General features: G+C 46.8%; 1 protein-coding gene across 3 annotated transcripts in view; it reads left to right on the forward strand.

The window, feature by feature from the left end:
- Window positions 1-2,122: 2,122 nt before the first annotated feature.
- The window catches only part of MATN2 (matrilin 2), a 139,443-nt gene continuing 117,296 nt past the window's right edge, over window positions 2,123-24,269 (forward strand). For 2 of the 3 annotated variants that reach the window (XM_034668357.1, XM_034668359.1), the window contains exons 1-2: window positions 2,123-2,386; window positions 12,922-13,091. In XM_034668357.1, the coding sequence (XP_034524248.1) occupies window positions 12,947-13,091 (145 nt within the window). In that variant the 5' untranslated portion in view covers window positions 2,123-2,386; window positions 12,922-12,946. Of the gene's footprint in view, window positions 2,387-10,859; window positions 10,993-12,921; window positions 13,092-24,269 lie in introns of all 3 variants that reach the window. The other variant, XM_034668358.1, reaches the window with a different exon arrangement.

Raw genomic sequence — 24,269 nt, forward strand, 5'->3', positions numbered from 1 at the left:
CAAAACAGAGAGCTTTAATGTTTATAAGGAACAGATGAATGCCTGTGTCACAAGTCTCTATGAGGTTAGTCATGATTGTGAGGCCTGGGTCAGATGATGTCCCCCACCCCAGCCCTTACTCCATAATAGACCACATGTGGAGATAGAGAACTGAGATTTGAACCTGGTAGAGCTACCAGGTGTAATGAATTTGGACAGTTATCCATTCCAACCAACTCTTGAACTTTCAGATACTACGCGCCCTCATTCTTGTCTGTGGGCATACGACTGCTCGCATGAAAACTGAACATCTTAAAGCCACACTCTTCTGAATAAGATTCTACGTTCACTAAGCTGGTAGCAATGCCTCTGGCAGAAAAGGCAAATCTGGGCTCTCCCCAAGGGCCTCTGTTGTTGTCAACTTGCATTCACCTAGAAGGTAACTGGGAAATTGAGGCATTATTGTTTCTGACTTGATATTTCAGGACATTGAGCTCACTTATGCTTCATTTTTTCTGGCAGACCTGAAGATTATTCCACAAGGTAGAACAGCTCGTTGACCTATTTGACTTGGCCCCAGGAGTGCTTCGTACAGAGATTTCCTATTCTGAAGAATTCTGATAGAATTCCCTGGAGAAAGACACCCATTTTAGCTGGCATATCCTAGAGTCCCTGGAATCAGTTACTTACAATTCCTTAAAATTTGGAAGGATTTCGGAATTGCTATTGTTTTCTTGGTAAATTACTGGATCCTGCTGGTGTCTTGGAATAAGGCAACACATTTTAAATGCAAGTTTCCATAAACTGCAACTCAACTTCCCCAGCTCCTAAGGGATTTTCACTGGCCCAGACTCAGGAAGAATTTTCTTCTGTGGGATCCAAGACTTCAGAGACCCAAACATTTCCTGAAGACTTTCCTCTGCTTTCTGACCTCTACCTACCTCCTCCCACAGACATACAAAGAAACTATTTCTGATCTGTGCAGGCAGCCAAGAGTGCCTAGCGGGCCTAAGGTGCAGGTTAGGGGAACAAGGGAACACCAAGCCAAGATTCTTTCTCTACATTACGGCACTAAGGAGTTGCCTGATGGCTTGAGTATATTAACCCCTTGCTTTATGACTCAAATTTTTACTTCCCACTCCTGGAGCTTTTCTGAGGAATTGATTTTTATACGTGGTGTTCATTTATATTCCAGAAACCGACTTGATCATAAAGTAAGAGTGATGGTTAGGAGTAAAGGCAGCCAAGAGCCCTTAAATGATCAGACTCTGGCACCTCCAAAGGTTTTTGAAACTCATTAGTTCTGCTGCCTCTCCCCTGTAGCTTGTTAAAACCTGACCTGGGTGTGTTGGGTTAGTGGTTTGGGGATAGAATTTTGGAGCCATTATTAGGAGATGTGCTGGCCTGGTGTACATTGCCCACTAACCCGTGCTGGTCAGGAGTGGCACGGTGGAGTGGCAAGAGGCGCTCTCCCTGCCACTGCCCGATTCTGTCATCTGCATCCCTCCAAAGTTCTGCTGGGGCCTCTAAAGTCGAGTTCTCCCACCTCACACAGTTGCAAATATTTTCGCCCATAATTTCAAAAATCTTGTCTGAACTAGACTCTCTGCTCCGTCAGAGTAGGAGCTTTGTTTCCTGTCTGTCCTGGCATCCTTACTCCCCTCCGCACCCCTGGGCCTGGTCTGGTCCCCGGCCAGTGGACGCTCTGTTAATATAAAGTGGCACTGGTGGGGTGTTCTGGGCACAGCCAAGACAGGTCCTGGCACTTGTCACAATTATCCCAATTCTCACCACTTCTTCTTCATCCCCATCACCGATGGATGCCTCCTGCAGATCATGACACCAAGTTCAGGATAGAGTACCTCTGCCATGCCTCCCTTCCCTCAGGAGATGCTCTCCCCCGCCCCACCCCCCGCCACGTCCCCCAAAGCCTCTGTTGTTCGGAGTCTGCGGTCCGGACCCCTGGAGTCCGATTCCCGCCTGGGCTGGCGGAGAGACCGAGCGGAGCAGGGTGGCAGCAGGCGGGGCGCACGACCAGGGTGCCCAGCTCCGGGGCTGCCCGCAGGGTGGGGCCGCTCCCGCTCCGCGCCGGCCCCATCCCCAAAGACGACACCCCTCCTTCCGCCCGGCCCGCTCCCCACCCTCGCCGCGGCGCCGCCTCCCCGCCGCCCTCCCGCGCTGGCCCCGAGCCTCGCAGGCAGCCAGCGAGCGAGGGGAGCGCTCTGGGATGGGACTTGGAGGAAGCGGCGAAGGAGGACACAGCGGCCGCGGCTCGGGCTTCTTCTGCGGCTCCCACGAGCGACCCCCGAGCAGAACCGCGCCTCCCCGAGCCGCGAGGAGGCCGACGACGGAGACCCGGGTGGCTGCGCCCGTCTTGCTGCCCAGGCGCCCGCGGCAGCGGCTGCAGGTGAGCGCGGGGCGCGCTTTCCCCGGGGCTCTCTGCGCGGCCCCGCTGTCCTGAGGCGCGGACAGACCGACCGACCGCCTGACGGACCGACAGACAGACCCGCAGAGCTCGGGCGGAAGGGCGCACGCAGGAACTGCCCCCAGGCCTGCGCGCCCGCCTCGCCCCGGCCCCTGCGGCTCCGCGCGGCCCCTCCGGCCAGGCGCCCCCTCCGGCCCGGGGGCCCATTGCTCCCGACCCCGCTGGGCTGGCGCGAGCGGAGGACGGCGCCCCGGACCCCCGGGCGGGGAGGAGTCGGGCCACCCCGGCCGGGCGAACGGGGCGCGCTCCCTGCCCGAGGCGCACCGCGCGGCCGGCAATGCCCCGTGGGGGCGCTGTGCCCCTCCGCGGGGACTCCGGACCTGGGCTGCCGCGGCCCCGGCAGAGGGAGACTTGTTGAGCCGGTATCCCGCGTGATTCCCGTCCTACTGGCAGGCCAGATCGAGTCGGAGTCCTCCCCTCGGTCGGCCCGCGTTTTAATGCCGTGTCATCTGGATTTTGTGCTTGGTCCTCCCTCTGGTGTCTCTCCATTGTGGAGAAGGGAGAGAAAGGGCAGAGCATTTTGTGGTAGTTGCTGGAAACCCCCCCGGAGGACAGTTTGGGGAGGAGACAGAAAAATGGGGGCCCCTCTGTCGTTAAGGTCTCCAGGACTGGACGCACACAGGAAGGTAGCTCCTGGGGAACAGACCCCCACCCTGAAACTAAGCTAAATTACCAAGTTCCAGATTGTCATAAATTAGGGAGCAGAATGCATGTGCGTCAGGTGCGTTGAATGGGCCTTCCAGGGCAGGGGAGGCTGTAGGGGTTGGTGGTAAAGGCATGGAGTCTGGAATTAGCCTGCCTAGGTTCAAACCTTGGCTGTGAAGCTCCCAGGTTGGTAACCTGGGAGTTACCCAACTACTCCATGCCTCAGTTTCTTCATCCGTCTGGTGGGGATGATAATACCTACAGGGCTGTGAGGATTAAAGTCCTTAGAACAGTTCGAGGCACATCCTAAAGCTAGGTGGTGAGTTCCATTACCTGTCTTTCCAAAGAAAGTGAGGAGTTCCTGCGAGCAGTCACCTTCTCCCCAACTCAGGAAGGTAGCTTCTCCACAGAGCGGTGAAGGTGGCAGCCAATCCACATGTAGTTAACTGGGGTTTTCCATTCAGGAGGCCACTCCTGCGTAGCTCTCCCCGCCTGCTTTCTGAGGGACAGCTTCATAAAACCATGTCAAGATACCAAAATGGGTTTCTGGACTGGAAAGTTTCCTCTTAGCCCTTGAAGCTTGGTCCCTTAGAATCCCCTTGAGAATGGGGAGATCTGTGGCTCTTCACTACTGGCCCATACTTTCATTCCTGCCAGTAGCAATCAGCCTCAGGCCTCCCAGTGGCCAGGACTCTTTTTTATAAACCAGGGCTCCAGGATTCCTTGCTTCTAGCATCCAGACGCAGGCACACTGGAGCCACTGTGGCCTGAGTTCACTCACTGGAGACGCCATAGCAGAGTTCACCTCGGAGATACCCTCTGATGATTGTTCTTACCAGCAAACGCCAGGTATCTCTGTTCAGCAACAGGTAGTTGTAATGAGGCCCGAGATCTAAAGAAAAGGAAATAGATGATTGCTCCTTGAAAGATAGAAAACAAATGAGAGGGTCTTTGGAAGTTCTACAAGGGAACCCCACAGTTTTCCTCGAAACAGCTCTGACTGGTGCCTAAAAGAAGGCAAGGAGTAAGGCAGGGGTGTGGCTGGAGAAAGGGGTAGAGACAGGCTCAGGTCTCAGGAAAAGCGGGCCACAGGGTGTGACGGGTGTCAGCGCTGGCGGGCACCAGGTGTCGGGCGTGAAGCCGGGCAGGCTGTGACAGAGGTCATGCTAAGACTCAGGGGTGAGTGGTGGAGTTTAAGATAGTCAAGTGGGTCAGAGAGTCTCTAGCACTTTCCCCGGGACCCCCTGCCCTCTGGTCTGCAGTACCCGTGTTCAGGAGAACCCTTTCCTGGGACTCCGTTTCACACGCGTGGGACAATAGCTCAGGAGGGTTATAGTAAGAGGGAGGCTGAAGCGCCAGGGAGAGGGGAGCATGTCATCACTGTTGCTGGTAAGCAGTGCCAGAGAGGCCTTTCCAAGGGACCAGTTGCCACTTGGAGCTCCAGACTGTGAGGTCATCTTTGAACCCTGCCATGTGGCTTGGCAGACGGCCATCGCTGCCTTACCTGGCAGGACCCCGAAGGGGACTCAGAGAGGAAGGCAGGGCTGGGCTGGATCCCAGAGGCTTGGGCCATTGTCAGAAATTGGTGGTAGTGACGATGTCAGTGGAGAGATGTGGCGGGGGCACAACCCGGAGCACACACCGATCTTGGCACCTGAAGGACCCGGCTTCCCGTCTCAGCCCCGTGTGTGTGTTTGCGTACGTGTGTATTTGTGTGTGTGTTGGGTTGGTGGCTGGGGGGAGTGTTGAGGGCCCGATTATGGGACTCTGAAGGCACAAAGCAGGGACACAGCGGGATGATTTTCCGTGAGCGTGTAGCCAGCATTCTGACGAATCAGTAGAACATTTCAGCGGCACCCCGAACCCCCTCATGCCTCCTTCTGCGCCCGGATACCTGAGTGTAACCGCTATCCTGATTCCTGTGGTCGAAGGTTAGTTTTGTCCATTTTGAATTTTAGTTTGTTCCATATTATGTTTGTAACTCTATGATGTTAATGCATGAAGTGGTAATTCGTTCTTTCCTCTTGCTATATAATACCTCACGTGTGACTTTACCGCAGTGTATCTCTTCTACTGTTAAGGATCGTTTGGGTTCTTTCTAATCACGGTTCATTTTGAAAGGGAGTGACCACCTACCCACGTGTCAGTTGGTACAAATTCAATCCAACCAGCAGAAAGTAAGAGACATGGTATGAGATTATGGGACTGAAGGGTTAATGAGAGTGTGTGTGTGTGTGTGTGTGTGTTGGTGGGGTAGTGGGGGGAGTTGTTGAGGTCAGCATTATAACGTAGGGCCAGATGACAGGGCTTTGAGTGCTAAACTAGGGAATCTAGATTTTATCCCGTTGGCATGTGGAAGTTGGAAGTCACTGGCAGGAACACGATAAGCATGATAGCATGTTGGGAAGATTGAATTCAGCACTGGTGCTGGATGGATTCAATAGGAGAGACTCGGAAACAGTCTATTAATTAGGACTCATGTTCAATTGCAGCTTACAGAAAAAATGGAAATAACAGTGGCTTAAAGAAGGAAGTTTATTTCTGTCTTGCATTCTAGAAGCCTGGAGGTGGTGAGTCCAAAGTGAGAGTGGGGTCAGGGACCTGCACTCCTGTGCCTTGCTTTACCATGCAGTGTGGCTTCCATTTCTGTCGTGGGTCATGGTTCAAAACGACTGCTGGGTATCCAGCCAGGATGTTCTCATTCAAGCGAGAGGGAAGGCAAAAAGCAAGGTCAATCCCCCATCCCTCTTTTAGGATACTTTTCAGAAATTGTACATACCATGACCACTGCTATCCACGGGCCAGCATGTAGTCACACCGGCAAGAAGGGAGGACTGGGAGCCATGGTCTTTATTCCAGCCTGTCAAACATCCAGTTAAAAAGTGGGGGAATTACCAAGGAAGGAGAGGAAGGAAGATATTGGGGGATAACTGCCAGTGGTCTATCTGATGGGAATAAGGTCTAGGACTGTGACCTGGGTATGAATGGAAAGGGAAGAAGACATGAGTGACATCACTAAGAAAAAAAAAAAAGGCAGGACTTGGTGCTTGAGTGCATGGAAGGGAAAAAAAGATATGGAAGGGATGACCATATATATCAAAATATGAGTGGAGGATTTTTTCCCCCAAAAAATTATTCCTTAGAAAAGAGGAAATCGCCCTATATTTGAGTCCTTGCGAAGTCTCTCAAACTACAGGGAGTCTAGCAAATATTTTGAACAAAGTGCTCTTTGGGGGACGACACACTAGTTCAAAATGTTTTCAATCAATGTTCGAGCTTTGGATACATATAGATACATACCAAAACAATAAAAAAACCAACTCAGATTTGTAATTATTCTTGAGGGCACAATTTCCCAACTGCAAGGATTGGATGATACTGGATACAGTCTTTTAAAGAACAACACGATGAGTGATTAAGTTGTGGAGACATACTGTCCTCATGTTACAGAAGGGACAGCTGCTGGCCCTAGATAAAACCTCCAGTGATAGCATCCTATATGGTTCTGGAAAGTGCTGTGTCTCCGACCACACAGACACAAGTGGAGTGGTTAGAAGACTCAAAATGTATCTTTAATGTTGACAAAATAGTGATGTATGAAAGGCAAGCATTGGAAAACTTTGCTTTTTGAAATGACAAAACATTGTTCTATGGAACATTTGTAATGAGAAAAGCCTTGTTTCTAAAATGATATATTATTTTGTAATATAAATTATTTTGAATATGCATTTGTGTCTAAGTTGATACATTAGTTACTATGACTAGATATTTGATATTTCATCTATATCCTTCTAAAATTATATATTTAACTTGGCCGAGAAATTTGAGGGAGGGGTCCTCCTCTCATAGGAAATAGCCATTGGGTCACATGTATTTAGGCAAATATTCTATGTAGAGAAAGACATGAGCAGGGACTTGGTGGCTATCAGCTGCAGAACTAGGGCCAGTGTGATCCAACATTTATTGATCTTTTGTTGGTCAATAAGTGTGTTTATTCAACATTAGTCTCTTTTCAAAAAATTATGTGTAAAAGTCGCCCCCAGCACATGGTTGCTACAGCAATGACAAGGCATGGTCCCAAGGAACAGCTCACAGATGAGGCAGGGAGACAGATCTGGTAGCAAGGAAAAGAAACCAAGGGCTAGAGCAGACAACAAACCCATTGTTTGGGGTGTACAGAGCCATCAATCCTTATTGGGAAAATTGGAGAACATTTTAGAGAGTGGGTAACACAATGAGCTGAGCCCTGAGGAATGAATGCAGTTTTGGTTGATGTAGGGCTCCCAGGCCAAGGGACCAGCGTGGAGGGAAGCATGGGCTATGATAAGAATCTGAGTTCCTCGGGCCCCGGAGATGGTGGAGATCGAAGTTTGGCATTGTCACTAAGTTAGCTCTCCGCCCTCGGAGAGTGTCTTCCCCTCTGTGAATCTTAGTGTCCCATTCATAAAATTGGGAGCTCATCCACCTCACAGAAGGATTGTAGGAGCCAACAAGATGGTGATATACAAAATGCCCAGGTCGCTGCCTGGCACAGAGTAGACACTTAAAAAATAGTAATGGCCAACCCCCTTTCTCTTCCTGTCCAGAGGCAGAATTTACCATCTTCTAGAAAGTCATGTCCAACCTTCTTTAGGCTCGCAGGGTTGTGCTGGCCTGTGGCCTGGTTTAGGTTGAGAAACACTGTTCTCAGGCCACACCTCTCATTTTACGGTTGAGTAATTCAAACCCAGAGAGAGAAGTCACCTAACTTAGGTCACGCAGTGTGTTCGAACAGGACCAGGCCTCTCCTCTCAAGGCCCACAGCACATCCTGTTGGCTCTGGTGTGATTCTGCTCTCCTGACAATTTACTCGGAATGGGGGTACTTAGAAGAACCCAAGGCTAAGAGGGTCAGAGCAGTCTCCTCTCCCTTTTCCCCCACCCCCTTGCTAGAGCTTAATGAGAAGACTCATTGTCCCATGGAGAGGAGAAGAATTGTTAAAAACTAAAGCCAAAGCTGTTGTATTTTTTAAAAAATATTCTTTCCGTGCCCCTAAATGCTATGGAATCTGTTCAGAGTGAATTAACCTCTGTTTGCCAGCACAACATCCTTCTGTGCCCACACATGAAAGGAACGGTTTCTCAAGCATCAGTGCATTTCCCAGCTACAACTGGCTCCTGTTCTTCCAATGCTGGCAGCGATAAGGGCCCAGTGAGCAACACTAATAATATGGGCTCCATGCACTGACCTTTTTTCTCTTGTCTCACTGCCATGGCATTTTTTTAAAAAGTCTGTCTTGCCTATATTAATATTGTCATACTGGTTTTATGTTGGCATGTATACAATATTCTTTCCCCCGTTCCTTTAGTTTCTTTTAAACAGCTTTTTTTGAAGTGTAACTTACATACCAATAGAATTCATCATTTTTAGGGGACAATTTGATGAGTTCTGACAAATGCATACAGCCACGTAACGTCCATGTAACATTTCTATCGCCCCCCCCCAAATTTCCCTTGTGTCCCTCTGTAGCCGATCTTCTTTTCCCACACCCAGACCCTGAAACCACGGATCTGCTCTCTGTCATGTAGCGTTGCTGTTTATTGAATGTCACATAAATGGAATTGTTCCATATATAATCTTTGTGTCTGGCTGCTTTCGCTCAGCATAATTATGTTAAGATTCTACCTTTAATTGCCGAGTCGTATCCCATTGTGTGGATGTACCATAGTTTATCCATTTTTCCACGTGTGGACCTTTGGGTTGTATCCTGTTTTTAGCTTTTATAGATAAAGCTTCTCTGAGCATCTGAATATAAGTCCTTGTGTGGATGCGTTTTCATACCTTTTGTGTAAATTCCAAGGTTTGAGGTTGCTGGTAGCAAGGTGAAACATCTCAGTCTAGGACTGTGGAGTTTCCAGGATGCAGGACTGTCAGTGCTAAAACGTGGATAGTTCTGGGTAAACCACGACAGTCGGTCACCCGTGCCATGTCAGTTGGCAAGCGTACAGTGAATTTTATGAGAAACTGGCAATTTGTTTTGCAGAGCAGTTGCACCATTTTGCATTCTTACCAGCAATGTGTTAGGGTTTCAGTTTCTTCACATCTTCGCCGATACTTGGTTATATCCTTTTTTTTAATTTTAGTTTTTCTAGTGGATTTGTCCTGGAATCTTACTGTGATTTTAATTTGCATTTTTCTAATGACTAAGAATGTTGAACATCTCTTCATATGATTGTCACCCGAATATCTTCTTTGCTGGTGTGACTGTTCGAATATTTCACATATTTTCAGTTGGGTTGTTTGTCTTCTTATTGAGTTTATAAGAGTTTATATAGTTAGATATAAATAACAGATCAGAATTGTTGTGCAAATCTTTTCTACCAGCTTGTGACTGGCCATGCCATTGCATTTTGTAAAAGGGAAGTTTTAAATACTTTCAGATACTAGCATGTATTTTTAAGTTATATATTTGTATGTCATTGTTGTACTGGTCATAAATAAGCATAAATGTTAATTTTTTGTATGTGAAATGGCTTAATATGACAAAATGAACAATGTGTACTTTGTATTGGTTTGATTGCATAATGATAAGAACAATAAGTAGCTTACTGAGCACTTACTGTGTACCATTCACTGTTCTAAGTGCTTTATGTAAATGGACTGATTTAATCCATACAACAACCAGGTCTATTTCTTATCCCCACTTTAAAGATGAGGAGACTGAGAGGCACAGAGAGGATAAGAGTAACCTGCTCAGCGTTAGACACCTAGAAGTGCCTGGTCCTGTGTGGTTGTTTTTTTTTTTTTAAGTAAACTCCATGCCCAACATGGGGCTTGAACTCACCACCCTGAGATCAAGAGTCTTATGCTCTACTGACCGAGCCAGCCAGGTGCCCCAAGTTCTGTTTATTTTTCACTCCCTACCCTTCCCCTATCTTTAGTGCCTTTTGGTTAGTGATGGTGACCTGAAAACACAAACACTTCTTGAAATCAGCAGGAAACCCAACCACATGGAATGATATTGTTTTTTTGAAAATAATGATCACCCACCACATCATGTTCCAAATGTTTGGATTTAAATGCAAATATGTCAGGTTGGAAGTGAGCCTAGAGAACATGTTGTATACATTTTGAAATAAATAAAGAGGGACTTGGTATTTTCTCAGTTTGGAGGAAGCAGAAAGCAGTAATATAATAAATCACATATAAATGACATAGCACACTTAGAAAGTCATATAAAATGTGATAAATACCCAGGAAGCTTGAAAGTAAACAGTAGGTTTAAGACCAGAGAAAGAGGCAAAATCTTCTAAGTGTTCTTCCTTTTCTCAGAAGGAATCTCATAGTTAAAGCTATGAAAAGGGGCCAATCTAATTAGTGAAGAGTTTAATTTATTTAGAAAGTTGGGGGCAGTAGGTATCAGTAATGAGCCAGTGCACTCTGGAGTTTCACCACTTTATCAGCTGCATGACCTTAGGTAAATTACCTCCCGTCTCTGAGTTACTGTTAGAATTAAATGGCTTAATACATTTAAAGCGTTTGGCCCAGTGCCTGGCACATAGTAAGTGCTGTACAAACATTTGCTATTTTTAATATAATTTGAATGCATAGGGAAAAGTGAGTTAGCTCTATACAGCAAGTGTGAAGAGCTATAGACTTTGAAGGTTGACAGCCTGGGTTTACCTCCAGGTCAATTCCTGAAAGCAATTTGCTGAACAAACAATTCACTAATTACTGAGCTNTGTTTTTTTTTTTTTTTTTTTTTTTTAAGTTTTGGGAAATGGTCTTTGCCCTGGCCCTGCCCTGTTCCTGCCTCTGACAGCAAGACAGCGATGCCCTTTCACGAATTGTCATCAGAGGGTTTCACTTGCAGCTAATTGAGTTTTCTCCTAATCAAGGAATTGGTAAATTGGCCTGCTTACCCTGGGTTTGAATCCCTACTTCCCTACTTAACTTTAGCTGTTTGACCTTGATCAAGTTACTGAGCCTCTCTGAGCTTCTGTTTCCTCCTCTCTGAAAAGCAGAAGTAATCATTCTGATTCTGCCAGATAGGCATGAGGATTACATGAAGTCAGATGGGTGAAATTGCCAAGCACGAGATAAGGACGTAGTAAAGATTTTACATGCATGCGATGTTACTCAAATGTTGTTCCTCCTTAAATCTTCCCTCCTCTCCCCCTAATTTGTATGGATGAATAAATTACGATGACACTCATTATTTGAGTAGAAAATGGGAAAATAAATTTAAACCCAGTCTCAGGACATTGCATTTTTCATGAAGTTTTGCAAGGCAGGACAGTTTTTTTTTTTTTTTTTTTTTTTTTTTTTAGTTAGTAATTTGAGAGAGAGAGAGAAGGAGTGCTGGGGGTGGGGGGGGGGAGGGGAAGTAAGATTGAGGGGGGCAGAGGGCGAAGGAGAATCTCAAGCAACCTCCATGCCCAGCACAGAGCCTGATGTGGGGTCCATCTCATGACCCTGAGATCTTGACTTAACTCACTGAGCCACCCAGGCGCCCCTAGACAAAATAGTCTTGACATCCCTCACCATGTGGCCAAGTACATTTCTCATCCCATGTGAAGCACTGAAATTGGCCATTCTGGGAAAACTTGGTTCTGACCATGTCATTTCCCTGCTTAGAATCTTTCTGAGCCTTTATACCAGCTATAAACCAGTACAGAAAATGGGTAAAGGCAGTGCTGTTCTGGTAGATGGGGCTCCTCTGGTTCAAAGTTCCCTTGCTTCTGTGGATACCCGGAGCTCAGCTCAGAATTCTTTTTTTTTTTTTTAATAATAATTTTTTATTACGTTATGTTAGTCACCATACAGTACATCCTTAGTTTTTGATGTAATGTTCCATGATTCATTATTTGCGTATAACACCCAGTGCTCCATGCAATACGTGCCCTCCTTGCTACCCATCACCAGCATAGCCCAATCCCCTGCCTCCCTCCCCTCTGGAGCCCTCAGATTGTTTCCCAGAGTCCACAGTTGCTCATGGCTCACTCCCCCTTCAGAGTTAGAATTCTTTATGCATCTGAGAGCTTCCTGCTCAACATCTGGTTTAATCCTATTCTCTGGTCCCCCAGCTCCTTTGTTCATGTGCTTGTCCCCACCTCCCCATGTGGGCCAGGCACTAAGCTGAATGCTTCAGTTACGTGTATTAACTCACTCAATTAACTAATATTATCCCATATTCCCACAAGGCTTGGGAGGCTAAGTAGCTTGGCCAAGGTCACACACGATTAGTGAGTGTCCGAGTCTGGATTTGAAGCCAGGAAGTTTGGCGCCAGAGTCCAAGCCCTTAGCTACTGCACCATGCTGCCTCTTAATAGACGTGTGTGGGCCGCAGGGAGGCAGGGAGGCTGGGAGGCTCACTATGTGATGCTACCTTATGTCAGCCGTACATGAATTCCTTGGGAATTTATATATATTAATTTGTGTCATGCATATTAGACTGAGGGAATAATGTTACTTGGAATCTTCAGATACACTTTTCCTTGTTCAAATCCAAGATATAGAATATGATTATAAACGATTGATAATAAATAACTAAGGAGAAACTTGAGGATAGATTTTTTCCCCATCAAGTTTTCCATTCAGTCTCATAGAGGCCTAAGTTATGAAAAATTTCAGATGCATGCCCTGCGCAGAGTATTCAAGAACCTACTGATGAAAGTTACTTGAGTTCTTAAGGATCAAACACGTAAATGACATTTTAAGGACAAGTGGCATGTTTGATACTGAAAAAGTGGCACAGCAGGTCTGTAGTGCCTAGAGTTCAAGGAGACCTGGAAATCTCACCCCGCTCCCTTCTCCTCTTGTGTCTGTCACAGCCTTCCCCTCTTCCTCTTCTCAAAGATGGAAAAGATGCTGGTGGGCTGCTTTCTGTTGGTCTTCGGACAGATCGTCCTTCTCCTCCCCGCTGAGGCCAGGGAGCGGCCTCCCTCAAGGTCCATCTCCAGAGGGAGACCCGCTCGGACCCACCCCCAGACGGCCCTCCTGGGTGAGTGATGGGGGCTCTGCCTCTGAAGCAAGCAGGAAGAGGTGGTTAAGGGTGGACCTCTGGACCAGGGGTGGACACATGTCAGTCCAGAAGCTCTCTTATCCCTGGGTCTCCTGTTGGGTTTTGGAGGGTAGGGTAGGGTGGGGGAAGCGAGTGGATCTCATCGGCAATGAGTGCATGGAGTTTTCAAAGTGAAATTGAAACCCTTCAATTTCAGAGCCTTCGGTTTAATCCGAGGCTCATGACTTTTCTCCAATATGCAAGGAAAAGATCTGAAAAGGTCCTGGTTGTACTTCTCTGAACAAGGGTGTTATGAGAGTTTTTAATTGGATTTGTGCAGCTAATCTGTGTTAATAATGCTTCCCTGCATGGCAGCATGGGGAAAAGAGCAGGCGGGTTTGCAGAAGGTGGGAGCAGCCTCAGAAGAAAGGTGGGGACACTGTGAGTGGAATCAAGATATCAGAAATAGAAAATATCGGGATCCTCTTATGAACATGTTTCCTTCAGGTGAGTTTTTCTCTTTCTCCAAGAGAAGGAAAGATCATAAAAGCACACAGATTTGGATAAATGGAGCTGGTTGTAAATACAGGCGTAATAGGAAGGTTGACCAGTGGAAAGAGAATGGGTTTTGGCATAGACCTGGGTTCAAGTCCTGGCTCTGCTACTTACCACATGTGTATACTTAGGCAGTGCAGGCCCTCCGAGGTTCAGTTTCCCCATCCATAAAATGGAAATGTCAATGCCGACCTTGGAATATTTTTGTGAGGAGAAAATAAGTTAATAAATGTAAACTGTAGGTGAGCAATGAATGATAGTTTTATGACAACTGTCGTTCTATGAAGTTCTCTCAAACTGTGTTTTATAGCTTGTAGGCCAGCTGACAGAATCTGACCCCTACGAAGGGCATTGAGAGAACTGCCCAATTGCCGGTCACCTCAGCATTCAAAATTACAGTCAGAGACCAGGGGACCCCCAAATACTCTGTTCTGAAAGGTTAGAATCTTTACTGATGTTCACTAAATGGTGGCCCCATGATACTGGGCCTTCCATGTCTTTAGTCTTCTGAGAATCTGTTTCCATAGTGACATGTAAGACTTTTGCAAATGTGGCAAGGACTGGGGCATGTTTACTACACTGATTGAAGGGCTTTTTAAAAACAAATTTCAAGATGATAAACATTTGTATTAGAAAGAGAGAGAGAGAACTGAAAATGCCTGATTCCTACAGCGCCGGTCCCAATTGCCCCATAGGGTTTCTGATGGGGCTTTCAGAATGAGCCACACACCCTTACCTGGAAAAGCCTACTCCTCTTGGCCCTAAATACCTCCCCCCACCACACTGTGTCTTCCCTAGCTGTCAGCATTCACTGCCCTCTCCGTCACCCCCAGCTCAGGCTCTCAAGTAGAAACCTCTTGTCTTCTGAAATCAACCCCACATCCACTATTGCCTCCTGTTCCTCATTTTGCTGGAGAAAGTGCCAGAGACGAGGAGGAGGATGGAACATGGTGCATCTCCCTGCCCCAGAGAGTGGCCAGTGGCCGCTCCTGGACGTGCTTGGAGAGCTGCTGGACTCGTGAATGTGGTTGAGCGAGAATCTTGAGGAAGGCAAAAGCACAACCTTGGCCTGGATTCTCAAGGGTCATCTGCTTTGGTCTTCCTTTGACAGGGACGAAAGATGCAGAAGCCGCATTCACTGTAGGCCTCGCGCCCATCCTGTGACTGTCTCTTCATTCTTGGAATATGGTGTCTTCTGTGGTACGGGTGTTTGCTTTTCTCGGCTTTTTATTTTCGATTGTTCTAAACATTGCCCAGGCACGTTTCACTTTTGCAGCTAATCATTGTGGCTGTAGTTAAGGTGTGCCCTGCACAGTCTTTCACTAGTTACTTACTTGCAAGGACGTCTCTGAAAGTTTCACAGAGAAACAGAATTGTTTCTTAGGTTAATTCTTCATTTGCATTTTCTGATTTTTTTTTCAAGTTTTTATTTTATGTCTAAAGTCAAGTCAGAGTTCCAGGAACAACTTGAGCCAATTAAAAAAATATATTTCGTATCTTTATCTGCCCCATCTGAGAATGTCTGCAGGCTGCCCGGGTGGTAGGCAGTGGAGATGTGTGTCGTCGTGGGCTTATCTCCTGCTTCATTCATTCATCTGCAGTTTCGGCTGGTGGCAGGTGTAAGAGGTTTAAGATGAACAACTGCCATCAGGAAGCACGTGGGTAGTGGGGGAGACAGACACGGAAAAGGCTCATTCATTTGGTGGAATCGATGGGCAACCGAAGCAACTTTCGCCGGGTGACAGGTCCAGTCTATCTGCTGTACACTCAGTGGGCAGTGGGTCTCAAACGTTCTGGTCTCAGGATCCTTTTACAGTAAAAAATTATTGAGGATACCAAAGAGTTTTTGTTTATGTGGGTTAGATCTGTTCATATTTACTGGGTCATAAATAGAAATGGAGAACTTAAAAAAATACTTAATGAGTTAATTAATTAATTTAAAAATAACAGTAATAAACCCACAACATAACCTGTAACATAAATACAAATATTTGTATAAAAATGACATTTTCTAAATTAAAAAAAATAGAAGAATGGTACCGTTCTGCTTCTTTACAAATCTCCTTCATGTCTGGCTTACTCGAAGGCAGCTGGATTCTTACCTTGTCCATTCAGTCTGTCATGAGCTGTTGTTTTGGTTGGACTGCATGAAGGAGAGATGGCCTCCCACAGATAACGTAGTTTGAAAAAGGAAAAGCGTTTTAATAGTCTTTTCATGTAATTGTGGATATTCTTCTTTGAGATGACACCAAAACTTGACAAATGATAGTTTCTTAAAGGTTAGTTGCCATGTTGGAAACAAAAACCGCATCAATATACTTTTCGTGCTCTATGTACGCATGAGAAAATAAGAATATAAGAAGCAAACATTCATGTAGTATGGATAGAGTTCTGACCCCACGGGCCCTTTGAAGGGATCTCAGGGACCCTTAGGGATCCCCAAACCACACTTTGAAAACAGCTGGTTTAGTGCTGCATTCCTAGTGAAGCCAGAGATCCTCCCTGAGGGGTGCGAGGGCAGGAGGAGTGAGGCTGGAGCATCGGGTGGGACCTGGTCAGGCACTGCGGGGCCGCACGCCCCTGAGGCGGGTGGTCTGAGCTGGAGCCATGCCTGGAGGAGGGAACCGAATCACTGAGGGCCAGGGTCTCTGGGGCTCCGACAAAGAGTTTGGGAGGTGTGGGAACCAGTAGTGATCCCTGCTGACGCTCTGTCCTTTGACAGGTGTGGGAGCCAGTAGTGATCCCTGCTGAGCCTCTGTTCATTCACTGTGCCATCTGGACAGACTCAGCCTTCCTGGGCCGTGGCAAAGGGCAGGGTGAGCCTCCATGCGCGGGCCACCAGGAGAACGAGGGAGTGCCAGCCCCAAGTCCTTTCCAGGCAAGCAGGCTAGCTGGCGGAGCTGCAGATGCAGGAAGTGCTGTACCAGAGCGTAAGCCAGTGAAAGCCTCCAGATTCAGCCCTCTGCACTCATCTTTATCAGTGGCGCACATCCTCTCCCAAACTCTGAACTCCTCCTCAGGCTCCCTTCATGGTGGGGCTCACCAGGAGTCATGTTGCCTCCACCCCTAATTACTGTCTGCTTTGTGAGTGCACAGTTTTTCTCTCTACCACTGCCATATGGGGGTGGAGCTGTTGCCAGGGCAACTGGCGGATTCCTATCAGCCTTTGGGAAACCTTAACCCTTTTGCCCAAACTCCCACTGGACTTGACTCCCCTCACTCCCAGAACGAGAGAGTCCGCAAAGCATCTGCACTTCTGTGGGCTGGCTCTCCCTGTTTTGTTTGCCTTTTACAAGGTCTTGTTGACATGTGCATTCTTTTCTAAATTTACCAACCTGGCTCATTCTGTTTCTACTAACTCACCTCAAACCTTTTTCCTTTCCCTATAACAGATGTCCCTTCGGCTCAATAGTACCCACACAGAATTAATATTTGCATTTTAAGAGAGAGTGTTTTGAGTGGGAGGTAGAGATTTTAAAGGAGGCTAGCCCCATAGTATGGTTAGGGGATGGGGGGAGCTGAACCCCCTCTCCCCCAACTCCCCCCCCCATCAACACATACTCTGCTAGGGAAGATTCCAGAGGTGTTCAGGGGTAGAGGCTACAGAATTCAGTGAAATTTCTTCACAACAGTTAATTTGCTACTTAAAAATAAAGCTAATGAAGGCAATCTAAGAACTCACTGCATACAGCCCCAAGTTCTGTTCCTTGGCAATCACAGTACTTACGAGGGACTGACTTCCATTCTTGCATACATTTCTAATGAAATCTGACATAAAATATTAATAAAAATGCAATGCGTTTCATATAAGGACCTGAAACCTCCTAAATTAGCATCGTGACTGAAGGAGTGGGCCAGCCAAGAGAATGAAGTGTAAGAATGTCCTACTCTCTGTTGCCCGTGGAGGTTTTTGCCTATGTTGATAATTATTAACATTTTCAAGTGTTGGCTGCCAGTAAATGAATTTCCACATCCTAAAACAATCCTCCTAATTGACATGCGCTGGCACCCTCAGTGAGGGAGGAACGGCAGATGCCAGAGGCCATCAGAGTTGCTGGCTCCTGGAGTGACAGATCCATTGAGGCTACACATTTTATATGCCCTGGAGCCACCCGATCAACATTTGAACTTTTGTCTCCTTCCCTGAGCTTTCAGAGGCTCTGTTCACCCTCTTTCTTCTACCGGGAGTATCTTTCCTTCGCCAAGGCCTGTGATCAGCCAGGGCCAGCTCAAATGCCACCTCCTCCCTCCCCTAGCCAGGCAGGAGCCTCTTGGGATGGGCCACGCCCACTGCAGGTCCTCTGCTAAGGGGTCAACCCTGTCTGCCTTATATTCCCAGGGGGTAATAGTGACGCCTACCCAAGTTCGATTCCTACTCTAGTTATTTCTGTGCTTGCCTTGTTTTTACCACTAGACTGTAAACCTTTGAAGATAAAGACTGTTTTTCATATCTCATAGCACCTCTGGAGGCTACTCTCATTTACGGAGCCCCTGCTGTGAGTAGGGACAAACTAGCTCATTGAATCTGAGAGAAAAAAGACAAAACACTGCAAGGTGGTTATTGGTTTATCTCATTTCCAGAAGAGGAAGCCCAGGCTCAGAGAAGTTAAGCAATTTGGCAAGCTTGTCAAGGCTTCTGCAAACCTAGAAAGAAAAAGGTGCCCACCCCCGCCCCTCTTAGGGAGAAGATGCGTGGCTTAGGGGAAGATGTGTTTGAACAAAGAAAAAGGCACCTCACACTTGAGCTTGCTCCCTGATCAGGAGTTTCTGAGCAGATCATGAAATGCCCATCTGTATTTGGGGTGCTGCTGCTGCTGGTTACCCCAGGGTCCACGGACTTCAAGCCCTGGTATGGGTCCGGCCACAGCAAAGCTTGGTGCTTGTTGAATGACTGAGTGGATGAGAAGTACAGACGGCTGATTTCATCCCCATTTGGATGCTTCCGTCTTGATTCCACTTATACTTAGCAGGTGACTTTGAGCAAGTTGCTCTGTCCTCTAGTTTGTTCATCTACAAAGGGAGGTAGTTGAAGTCAGTGATCTTCAGGTCTCGTCTAGGATGTGATGACATTGCTAATTCCTGTGCCTTCCTGATGTCCCTTGTCTGGCTCCTGTGGTAAAAGCCCCAATGCAATCCTTGGCTTTCTTTCACTTTCTCCAGGCGGGAGAGCCAAGGTGGAACCATATTCTGGAGGCTGAGGAGGGAGAAGTATTGAAACACAAGAGGTGGGGCAGTAGAATCAGGTAGGAGGGTGGGCAGTAGGATCAAGTGGGAGAGGCAGTGGGACAGTAGTATCAGGCAGAGGGGTGGGGTGGAGTAGTAGGATCAGGTGGGAAGGTAGAGGGGACAGTAGGGTCAGGTGGAGGTGTTGGAGGGCAATAGTATCAGGCAGGAGGGTGATGGGATGGTAGGATTAGGAATGGGAGTAGGAGAGCAGTAACGTCAGGTAGGGGGGTGGAGGGAGAGCAGTAGGATCAGGCAGGGGGATGGGGGGGCAGTAGGATCAGGCATGGGGGTAAGGAAGCTGTAGGATCAGGCAGCAAAGCAGTGTTTCTCAGACTTTATTGTGCATCAGAAGCTCCTGAAAGGCTTGTTAGAACACACACTACTGGTCCCAGAGCTCAGAGTGTTTGATTCAGTAGGCCTGGGTTGGGAACTTGAGAGGTTGCATTTCTGGAAATCTGAATCTGAGAAACGTTGTAGAAGAGAAATCTAGAAGGTGGGGTCAGGAGGATGGGCAGGAGGAAAAGATCTTAGGAGGAGATGCTGTGGGGCACGAGCCAGAAACACAACGCAGGAGTGAGTAACATCTGCTAAGAAAACTGCAGTTGGAGAGAATAAACCAACCGTAGGCTGGGTGCACCCCTTCTGAAGCTTTGAAAATAAGCTGTTGGCATTTTTCTACCCAGGGGCAGTTGGCAAAGGTGGGCCTCCCCACTGTGCAGGGAGCCCGCCTCTTCCAGTAGAGTGATTAACACACATTCAAACGACTGAGTGGCCGATGTGTGTCTTTGTCGTCAGAACTGATTATAAAAATGAAGGTTGATGGGCAGAGCTTATCAAATTGTTTTCACAATAGCAGAGGCTTTTCAAAAATAAAGTCCTTTGAAGTGACATCACAGTTCCTCTTCAGCCTCCCACTAGGCATCCCGTGCTGTATGACTGCAGCCAGAAACGAGGACCCGGTGGGGGAACTGTCATGGCGGCTGCTCAGCCCAGACGCAGGCGATGCGTCTCCTCGTGCTCATGCTCTCTGCTCTACGTGTAAACCAGTGTCTCTGTTATCATTCATGTTGCATAAACTGTATAAGTTGAATTCCTCATTCCTATCTTGCAATTAATGCTGAAAGAATTAAAAAAACCAAAGCCTGGTATCTGATTTCCAATAAGCTACAAAGTTTAAAGCTTTCCTAGCCAGTGAATAAATAACTAGATTTTTTTTTTCTCCTACAGATTCTCTCTCTCCCCTTCTTTCTCACTTTCTCTTCTCTATTAAACTCTTTATCGCCTTCCTTTTCTGTAACTCTCCTTGATCTCTCCCTCTTAAATCTTTCCCTCCCTCCCTCATTTCCTTCTTCAGTTCCAGGATGTTCTATCCTCAGCATGCCCATGTGTTTGGCACGTGCAGTGCATCTGTGAGTGGGGATGGCATGGGGGGCATCCTGTCTGTGGGTGACATAGCCACTCTTCTTTTCCTTGATGGCTTGTCCTGTTGGAGCCCAAGGCAGACAATCTTACCCCTCTGGCCAATCATGTCCCAGGTCTCTCTAACTGATGATAATAACTAAAGTAATGATAATGAGGGCCATCTCTGACGGGGTGGGGGAGGCGGGGAGAGCATCTACTATGTGTCAGGCACTGTACGAGGCACTTCACACATCACTCGGCACAGTATTATTATCTCCATTTTACAGATGAAAAAACTGAAGCTTAGAGAGGTTAAATGTCTTGCTCAAGGTCAGATAACCCTTGAGCCACAGAGGTGGGATATGATAATACAGTGTGCCTTTTCCTCTGTTCAAAACCTTTTCTGCAACCCTATTTCTTCTGTTCTGTCCAACCCAATTGGACTCATCTTTCAGGGCTCAATGGAAGCATTCCTGATCTTTTCGGTCGGGATTTAATACCCCAGCAATGCATTTGCCCTGCGTGCCAGATGTCCCCGCACAGCACGTATAGCCTGGATAGTTGTTGCCTGCTTCATTGTTTGTGTTGTATCGACAGCAATCGGTAGCGTGCCAGGTACACTCCTAGAGACGTAAGTGGATGAACAAATGAACGCAGAGGAGCGTCTAGAGAGAAGCCACCAGGCTGGGGAAGGTTTCTGAAGCCAGGGCATGTGGAAAAGATTTGAAAGACCGGAGGATGCTTAGCTTGGAAAAATCGAAGGGCTCTCTGAAGGCTGTGTCACGGAGGAGTCCAGGCTTGTCATCATCAGGACCTTAAAGAGGAGACGGAGAACCAAACACCTGTGCTTTCAAGGAAACAGGTTTTCCTTCCGTAAGCAATTCTGTAGCCACCAGGTTAGTGCAGGAAGGAAAGAGTTTGCCTCCTCGGGCTTCAGGGATGTGGAAAGCCTTGTGTGTAGCGGCTTCAATAAGCCTCTAGTCTGCGAACCCTCGCGTCCCAAGATTCTATGGAGTTGCCTGCAGAATTAGGAACTGATCTAGGAGAGAGCGACTTTCTCTCCTAGTAAAGAAAAAAAGATAATTTTTTTTTTTCCCTGGAACAATCTGCCTTAGGAGCCTTTCCAGTAACAAATTTTAAACAAGACAGAAACTGAGACATTTTTAGTGACTGGCAACAAATCGTTTGTTGAATCTTGGGTTTCGCTTCTGGCAATGTTAACTGAATGAATGAAAAGAATGATTACAGGTTAATTGTATTCGCTTTTTTGGTTAATTCATGTACAGTTTAGAGTCAGTGAATATGACTAGACCTTTACTCTGCATGGCTTAATAGCCATCATAGAGCAGGTGTTTTTAACTTAAGTAGGATACTTTAAATTTTTTGCATTACATTTTATCCTCTTCATTTAAGTTATTCATTCTTGATTAATACCTTTTTCCTTCTTAACATAGCAATTTAGAATCGCTTACAGATTTGATAACATGCTTTCTGTATCTTTCTTTATGTCCCCACTGAAAATATTAAAAGAATATTTTCTATTCTTTAGAATTGATTATAAAGAGTAATCACCTTTACTTTAAAAAGTNTTAATAGCCATCATAGAGCAGGTGTTTTTAACTTAAGTAGGATACTTTAAATTTTTTGCATTACATTTTATCTTCTTCATTTAAGTTATTCATTCTTGATTAATACCTTTTTCCTTTTTAACATAGCAATTTAGAATCGCTTACAGATTTGATAACATGCTTTCTATATCTTTCTTTATGTCCCCACTGAAAATATTAAAAGAATATTTTCTATTCTTTAGAATTGATTATAAAGAGTAATCACCTTTACTTTAAAAAGTTCATGTTTAAATATTTAGTGACCACTAGACACTGAAAATACAAGAGGAGTTATTTCAAAAAGTTGTCCGAGTGACCGACCTACACATATTTCGTGTATTCTCAAGAGGAAATAGTATGGAGACTTGAGTTGTATGTTGGGTTTGCTGGGCTGTCATAACAAAGCACCACACACTGGGTGGCTTCAACTCCAGACATTTATTTCCTCACCTTTCTGGAGACTAGAAGTCCAAGATCAAGGTGTTGGCAAGGTGTGGGTTTTTTCCGGGGCCTCTTTCCTAGGCTCGCAGGGGGCTGCCGTTGCCCTGTCCTCACGTGGCCTTCCCTCTGTACCCGTCTGTGTCCAAGTTTCCCCTTCTTACAAGGACACCAGTCAGAATAGATTAGAGCCCACCCTAATGATGTCATTTGACTTTAATGACCTCTTTCAAGACCGCATCTCCAAATACAGTCACATTCTGAGGTACTAGGGTGTAAGACTTCAACTTACGAATTGTGGGGGACACGATTCAGCTCCTAACAAGTTGCTCTGCTCTTCGCTTCCATCAGTGGAGGACAGTATGTCTTCTCTGACACATTCCTAAGTAGCTTCTTTCTCCTTTCTGATTCACTGGGTACTCCCATTTCGGGGTGATATTACGTGACTGACATACGCCGGGGAAGCTCGCTCAAAGACTTCAGAGATATGGGTGTTTCTGAGTCCTTTAAAGCAGGTCGGCGAACGTGGTGCATTGGACAGCCAACATCCTAGGGCCGGAGATGGGAAACGAGTGCTGCGTAGCCAGGATGCGAAGCCAAGTCCGAGTAAGATTTTTCAAAAGCCAAGAATTAGAACCACCAGCTCAGAACAGCCTTCTTTCAGTATATCCAGAGGAGGCTGATTTATGGGGAAAGATGAAAGGAGAGCCATGTGTGTATTTTGGCTGCGCAGAGGACGGTGGGGCTGGGAAAGGAGGAGGAGGGAGAAGTTATCATAAGGCCGCAGCCAGCCAAGGAGTAAGAACATCAAAGAGGAAGCTGATGACCAGATGTACAAGGANAGGAAGCTGATGGCCAGATGTACAAGGAGCTGATGCAGGGGAGAAACAAGACGAATGTAGGCATCTGACGACATGGGCTCAGGGCCAGGAGGGGCCTTCGGAAAAGCAGGATGCATTATGTGCCATGTGGGGCGTTTGGCCATGAGAAGCCTGGGGAGAATGAGACTCAGAGGCCTTTAAAGTCAGGTTGGACCATAACGTAAACTGTGGAAGAGTCCCTTCCAGAGGGCTCAGACCTGGCAAAGGCTGTGCGAGGCTGCTTTCCATCTCTAGCTCTTAATTCCCCAGCCCTGACAGTAAGGATTGTTCCAGTCGATGGGATCCATTCACTGAATGAGTATGTCCTGAGAATCCCCGCGTTACAAGCGCTGTGCTGGGCCAAGTGAAAGACGCAGAATCTTTCAATGTTTGGGACTCCTTGTGGGGGTAGCCAGGGAAGCGTGCCCTCCTCCTAGAGGTACCATTTATCCATAGGCGCCCAGATGGCCAGTCTCCTGTGATTGCCCCATCTACTGAAGGAAGCACGCTCCTCCACTCCCCAGGTCCAGGCAAACTTGAATTTGTCTCCAAAATGAAGAGCAGTAGGAAAGCCATCGATTTTACCTAGCTATTTTTCTGCACCAAAATAGTTTAGCTCTGATACATAATTTTTTTTTCATGGTTTGCCTCAGTTTTATCATTTATTCGTCCATTGAACAGATGTGTGTCGAGGACCTACAGTGTGCGAGGACAGCATTGTTTTGGGTGCTGATGCTATTGTGGAGTCATGTTGGCCCACTACCTGTCATGCCTTGGGGTTTGATGCAAATTCCCCAGTTGCAGGCAGCATGGGTCTTTTGGGGGAAAATGTGTATGGGATCCGTGAGACAAGTCCTCCAGGGCCAGTGGAACTTGCTCATAAAGCCATCTGGGCTTGATGCCTTCTGTAGAGGGGATATTTCTGACATCTAATTTGATTTTTTTTTTTTAAAGATTTTATGTATTTATTTGACAGAGATAGAGACAGCCAGTGAGAGAGGGAAAACAAGTAGGGGGAGTGGGAGAGGAAGAAGCAGGCTCATAGCAGAGGAGCCTGATGTGGGACTCGATCCTATAACGCCGGGATCATG

This window comes from Ailuropoda melanoleuca, chromosome 9 (genome assembly GCF_002007445.2).
Source record: "Ailuropoda melanoleuca isolate Jingjing chromosome 9, ASM200744v2, whole genome shotgun sequence".
NCBI classification, from domain to species: Eukaryota; Metazoa; Chordata; class Mammalia; order Carnivora; family Ursidae; genus Ailuropoda; species Ailuropoda melanoleuca.